Source organism: Sesamum indicum, linkage group LG7 (assembly GCF_026168435.1).
Source record: "Sesamum indicum cultivar Baizhima isolate 11 linkage group LG7, ASM2616843v1, whole genome shotgun sequence".
Classification (NCBI taxonomy): domain Eukaryota; kingdom Viridiplantae; phylum Streptophyta; class Magnoliopsida; order Lamiales; family Pedaliaceae; genus Sesamum; species Sesamum indicum.
The window spans coordinates 707993-713111 of NC_142663.1; the positions used below are offsets into that span (position 1 = coordinate 707993).

General features: G+C 45.5%; 1 protein-coding gene across 1 annotated transcript; it reads left to right on the plus strand.

Moving 5' to 3' along the window:
• The first annotated feature begins 3343 nt into the window (after positions 1-3343).
• On the plus strand, positions 3344-4452 carry LOC148787423 (uncharacterized). Its single transcript, XM_088882722.1, has 2 exons — positions 3344-3348; positions 3450-4452. The coding sequence occupies exons 1-2, from the start codon at positions 3344-3346 to the stop codon at positions 4450-4452; spliced, it is 1008 nt and encodes a 335-aa protein (XP_088738848.1).
• Positions 4453-5119: the final 667 nt, after the last annotated feature.

Here is a 5119-nt window from a genome sequence, read left to right on the forward strand (position 1 = left end):
TGTCAAACAGGCGGTTTTTGACATTGCTGAGGACAAGGCCCCAGGCCCGGACGGATACTCATCGGGCTTCTTCAAAGCAAAATGGCCTATAGTTGGACAGGAGGTGAGTTCGGCAGTACTGGACTTCTTTAGTACAGGCCGACTTCTGAAGCAGATAAATACTACACTTTTGGCGCTCATACCATAAGTACATTCACCTATGATGGTTAGTGATTTTCGGCCCATAGCATGCTGTAATGTGATTTTCGGCCCAAAGCTCATTGTCCAAAGGTTGAGTGTGATAATGGACAAACTGATCAGCCCATGCCAAGCGGCATTTGTGCCGGGACGCAGCATTGGAGATAATATTATGCTAGCACAGGAACTTTTTACGGAATAGAACCAGACTCGTCTACCTCCTAGATGTGCTCTGAAAGTAGACATCCGGAAGGCATATGACACAGTGGATTGGGATTTCTTGATAGAAGTTTTGGAGATGTTTGGGTTACCTATCACTTTTGTGAAGTGGATTGAGGAGTGTGTGACAACACCTTCATTCTCTATTGGGCTAAATGGGAAGCCCCATGGATTCTTTCGAGGAGCCAGAGGACTTAGGCAGGGTGACCCTTTATCACCCTACCTATTTATGCTTGTGATGGAAGTCCTACACTTGGGCTTCCTGCAGTTGATTGATCAGGAGGAGTTATTTTCCTATCATTGGAAATGCGAGGCAGCCAGGATTTTTCAGTTGGGGTTTGCTGATGATGTGATATTATTTAGCCGTGCTGATATGGAATCTCTAAGAATCTTTAAAGCAGGTCTGGATCGTTTTGCCAAATGGTCGGGTCTTAGACTGAACGTACAGAAAAGCCACTTGATTATATCACGCTCACCGCAAACATTACGTGAGGAGATGTCGGCACTATTGGGATTTCAGGAAGGGGTTCTTCAAATGAGGTATCTGGGGTTACCACTTTTATCGTCTCGACTTACTATTGCAGATTGCCATCCACTATTACTGAAGATTGACAAACGGATCGCTGGATGGGAAGGTACCACTATATCTTATGCTGGTAGACTACAAATTAATAAATCTGTACTTATATCACTGAGTCTTTATTGGGCATCGGCATTTATATTACTGAAGAAAGTTATTAATGAAATTGAGAAAAGGTTGTGAGCTTTCTTGTGGAAGGGAATGACGAATAGTGGCTATGCCAAGGTTGCGTGGAAGGATATATGCCAACCTAAGGAGGAGGGAGGACTTGGATTCAAGGATATCAGTATCTTGAACCGTGCATTGATGACAAAAAAACTATGTGATGTCATTAGATGCGACAGGACATCGATTTGGGTTGAATGGATGTACCAGGGACGCCTACAACACACCTCTATATGGACGATTACGAACCATGGCGGCTCATGGGATGGAGGAAAATCCTTCGATTACGAATGTTTCTCCGAACTATGGTAGACTACCGGATTGGAGATGGGAGGAATTTCTTCTTGTGGCAGGATCCGTGGCACCACCTTGGCCCTCTTTGTGACACCTTCCCACGAGGACCGAGGCTTCTTGGACTAGATGAGTCATCCAAACTTAGGACGGTGATTCATGAAGGAGTATGGCAGTGGCCCCTTATCACGGATATTGAGTGTTTGGCGATCACACATGTACTACCCACTATTTTTGGAGGGGAAGACCGTATAATTTGGAGACTTGAGAATGGCGACCAACAGCACATGCTATTTATGAGTTATTTGACCCAACAGGATCGAAAGTAGGCTGGGCTTCACTACTTTCGGGATCACTTAAAATCCCACGTCACATATTTATTCTTTGGCTTGCCATCCAAGATAAGTTGGCTAGGACAAACAAACCATGGCTTGCTCACCTTGGCCCATGTGTCCTGTGCAATGAAGGACTGACAGAGACACATGCACATTTATTCTTCCAATGCAGATTTAGTCGAAGATGTCTCACGGAAATTCGAAGAACGGTACGATTCTTATGGCCCAATAGAGAGTGGAAAGATGACATTACATGGGCTTCACAGAGATGGAGGGGTAAACACATAATCAACATGTCTTATAGAGCCAGGGCGTAGCATTGGGGACAATATTTTGTTGGCACAGGAACTGCTCACAGGATACAACCAGGTGAGGCTCCCACCTCGTTGCACCCTGAAAGTCGATATCAGGAAGGCATATGATACTGTAGAGTGCGATTTCCTACTTGCGGTCTTGCAATTATTTGGATTCCCGTTATTTAAAAATTCTCTAAAAATGGACCACAAAAATTCTCTCTCTAAAAATTCTCTCTCTAAAAATTCTCTCTCTCATACACACACTAGCACACCTTTATTTTCACACATTAAAACCCTAGCCCAAACTTTTCCGGTCGGCAGCCATGGGGACGGCAGCGATGAGGCGGCTGGCGACGAGAATGATGTGGAGGATGGTAAACGGCATGAAGGGGCTGTTTCATGTGAAGAATCGACGGAGAACTTCGAAGAAACCCGTGAGGAAGACGACCGCACAAAAAATCCGACGATTTACGCCGGGTCTTCGTCGGTAGATGGCCGTCCTCGATCTTTTGAAGATGGGGACAATGTTTCAGTGATGGAGGATGAAAGGATGAGGTCTATACAAACTACAACAATGGAACCGTTGGATCTAGGGTTTTTGGGAGCCGAAAAGACGCACGGTGAAAAATCGATGGAAACGAGCGGTTTTTCGACCACTGGTGACTATTCTAACGTCGTTGGGGATGGAGGAGATGTGCCAATGAGAAAAGATCCAAACTTGCAATCGTTTCAAGGGTGCTCGGAGGTAGGGTTTGGAAGCGGCGCACTGAAACGCGCTGTCATTGGAGGTGGCGACTCTTCGTCTCCGCCGGTTTATTTCAACATCAAGGAGTTTCTCTTGCTGGCCAACAGAATATTGGATGGAGATGACAAATCCAAGGCTGCGCTCAATGATCTCAAAGCACGTTGGAGAAGAAATTCGGACGATTTGCTGCAAATAAATTGGTTACGGCGCCGGTACCTATTCGCAAACCCGTGAGACGCGTCTGGCCGGCGAAAATGGACTGCTTGGCCGGAAAAATAACAGGTGAGAGGGTGACGGTACAGTTTCCGCCAGGAATTGCTGAAGAAAACGCGAAAATAACTACTGCTCTGTCGTCGCCGGATTCCTCCTCCATTTCTGGTGACCGGACGGCGACGGAGGTGATGGGCAAACGGTCTGGACTTCTTGATGACGGTTTTCCGACCATCTCGCCGTCGAACACACGTGGAGCAAGTGATGCTGAAGTGGCAGCGAATTTGGATGATGTGGCGCCATGTGTGGAAGAGGTAGAGGCTGTATGAGGTCAATGCTGATGTCACTGATGATATAATTAGGGCTTATGTCACTGCTGATGTCACGGATGATGCTAGGGCTGATGTCACTGATGATGTAACTGCTGCTAGGGCTGATGTCATTGATGATGTAACTGCTAGGGCTTATGTCACTGCTGATGTCACTGAGGATGTAACCGCTAGGGCTTATGTCACTGATGATGTAACTGCTGGTGTCAATGCTGATGCAACTGCTAAGGCTGATGTCACTACTGATATGTTGCAAAAAAACATTAAATTCCAAAATTTGAGTACTAATCATACGGGATTGTTCGTGGGGAATATACCTTTCAATACTTGTCCGGATGCGATAGTTGAAGATAAAATTGCCCAAGCGTTCAATTACTCCACCTGCAAGACCCTCACATTTATTGCGCCTACCATGCAAAATGGGGAAGTTATTGTGCGACCGACACTGGATATTATCCGCAATGGTTCTAAACGATGGAGGACTACTGCGGTGGGATACTTTCTTGGAAAAAGACCGTATTTCTATCATGTGAAGGAGTTTGCGATGTCGGTCTGGTCAGATTCAGTTGAGGTTACAGCTACCAATAATGGGTTCTTCTTTTTTCAGTTCCAAACAATTATTGCGATGGAAGATATCATTGAAGGAGGACCGTGGCTCTTCCAAGGTCAACCAATAGTATTACAAAAATGGGAGCCGGGAATGGTTTTGAGAAAACTAAAGCATACACAGGTTCCTGTTTGGATTAAACTACGACGCCTTCCAATGGAGTTATGGACAGAAGAGGGCCTTAGTACGGTGGCTAGTGGAGTGGGAAAACCTCTATACCCGGATGCCATAACGAGAGCATGCACGAGACTGGATTTTGCTCGTGTATGCGTCATGCTTGATATCACATCACAGCTACCGAAACACATCATCATCATGACCCCGGACGAGGAAGGAGGGGAAATGCCTTGCAAGGTCGATGTCGAATATGAATGGGTTCCACCGAAGTTCACGGGTTGCATGAGTTTGGGCCATTCTATAAAAGATTGTTCGTTGAATAAAATAGCCAAACTCATTAAACCACCAGTGTCCGTTTATGTACCCAAGTCAAGAGGATAGCGGGTACCTCGAATGCAGGACAAACATGATGAAACGTCGGGGGGATGCACTTGCAGTTCCTTCTCGGAGTTCTTTTCTACCGCTGTTGGAAGGTACTTCACCACGGTCGGACATACACACGTCTCCCACTCATCGTGAAAAGAGACGTGAGGATAAGGGTAAGGCGCTAGTCATTTATAATACTTTTGACGCCTTACAGATGCTTGAAGATGCAGATGATGCTATTAGGGGTCCTAAGACAAGCAGCCCCAAGTATGGTGATCCATGTTGAATATGGCAATTTGGAATGTGCGTGGCCTGAACAAGAGAGACCATCAGCTTGCAGTAAAGGATCTTGTGGCTGAGTTCAGGTTACATTTCATTGGTCTCCTTGAAACTCCAGTACGAATTAATAATGCTTCTCATATTCAGTCCTTTTTATTACCTCATTGAAAATGGTTTATGAATTATGCGTTGACGGGTAATCGTATTTGGATTGGCTGGGATGACAATTTTCTTGATGTTACTGTGGTTGAGTTGAGTACACAATTTTCACATTGTCATGTCACTATCCGAGCTCTTCAAGAATCAGTTGATATTACTGTCATTTATGGAGCTACAGAGCTAGCGGACAGACGCTCACTTTGGGATTCACTTAGTACAATTGCCATACAGTGCGTGGATACTC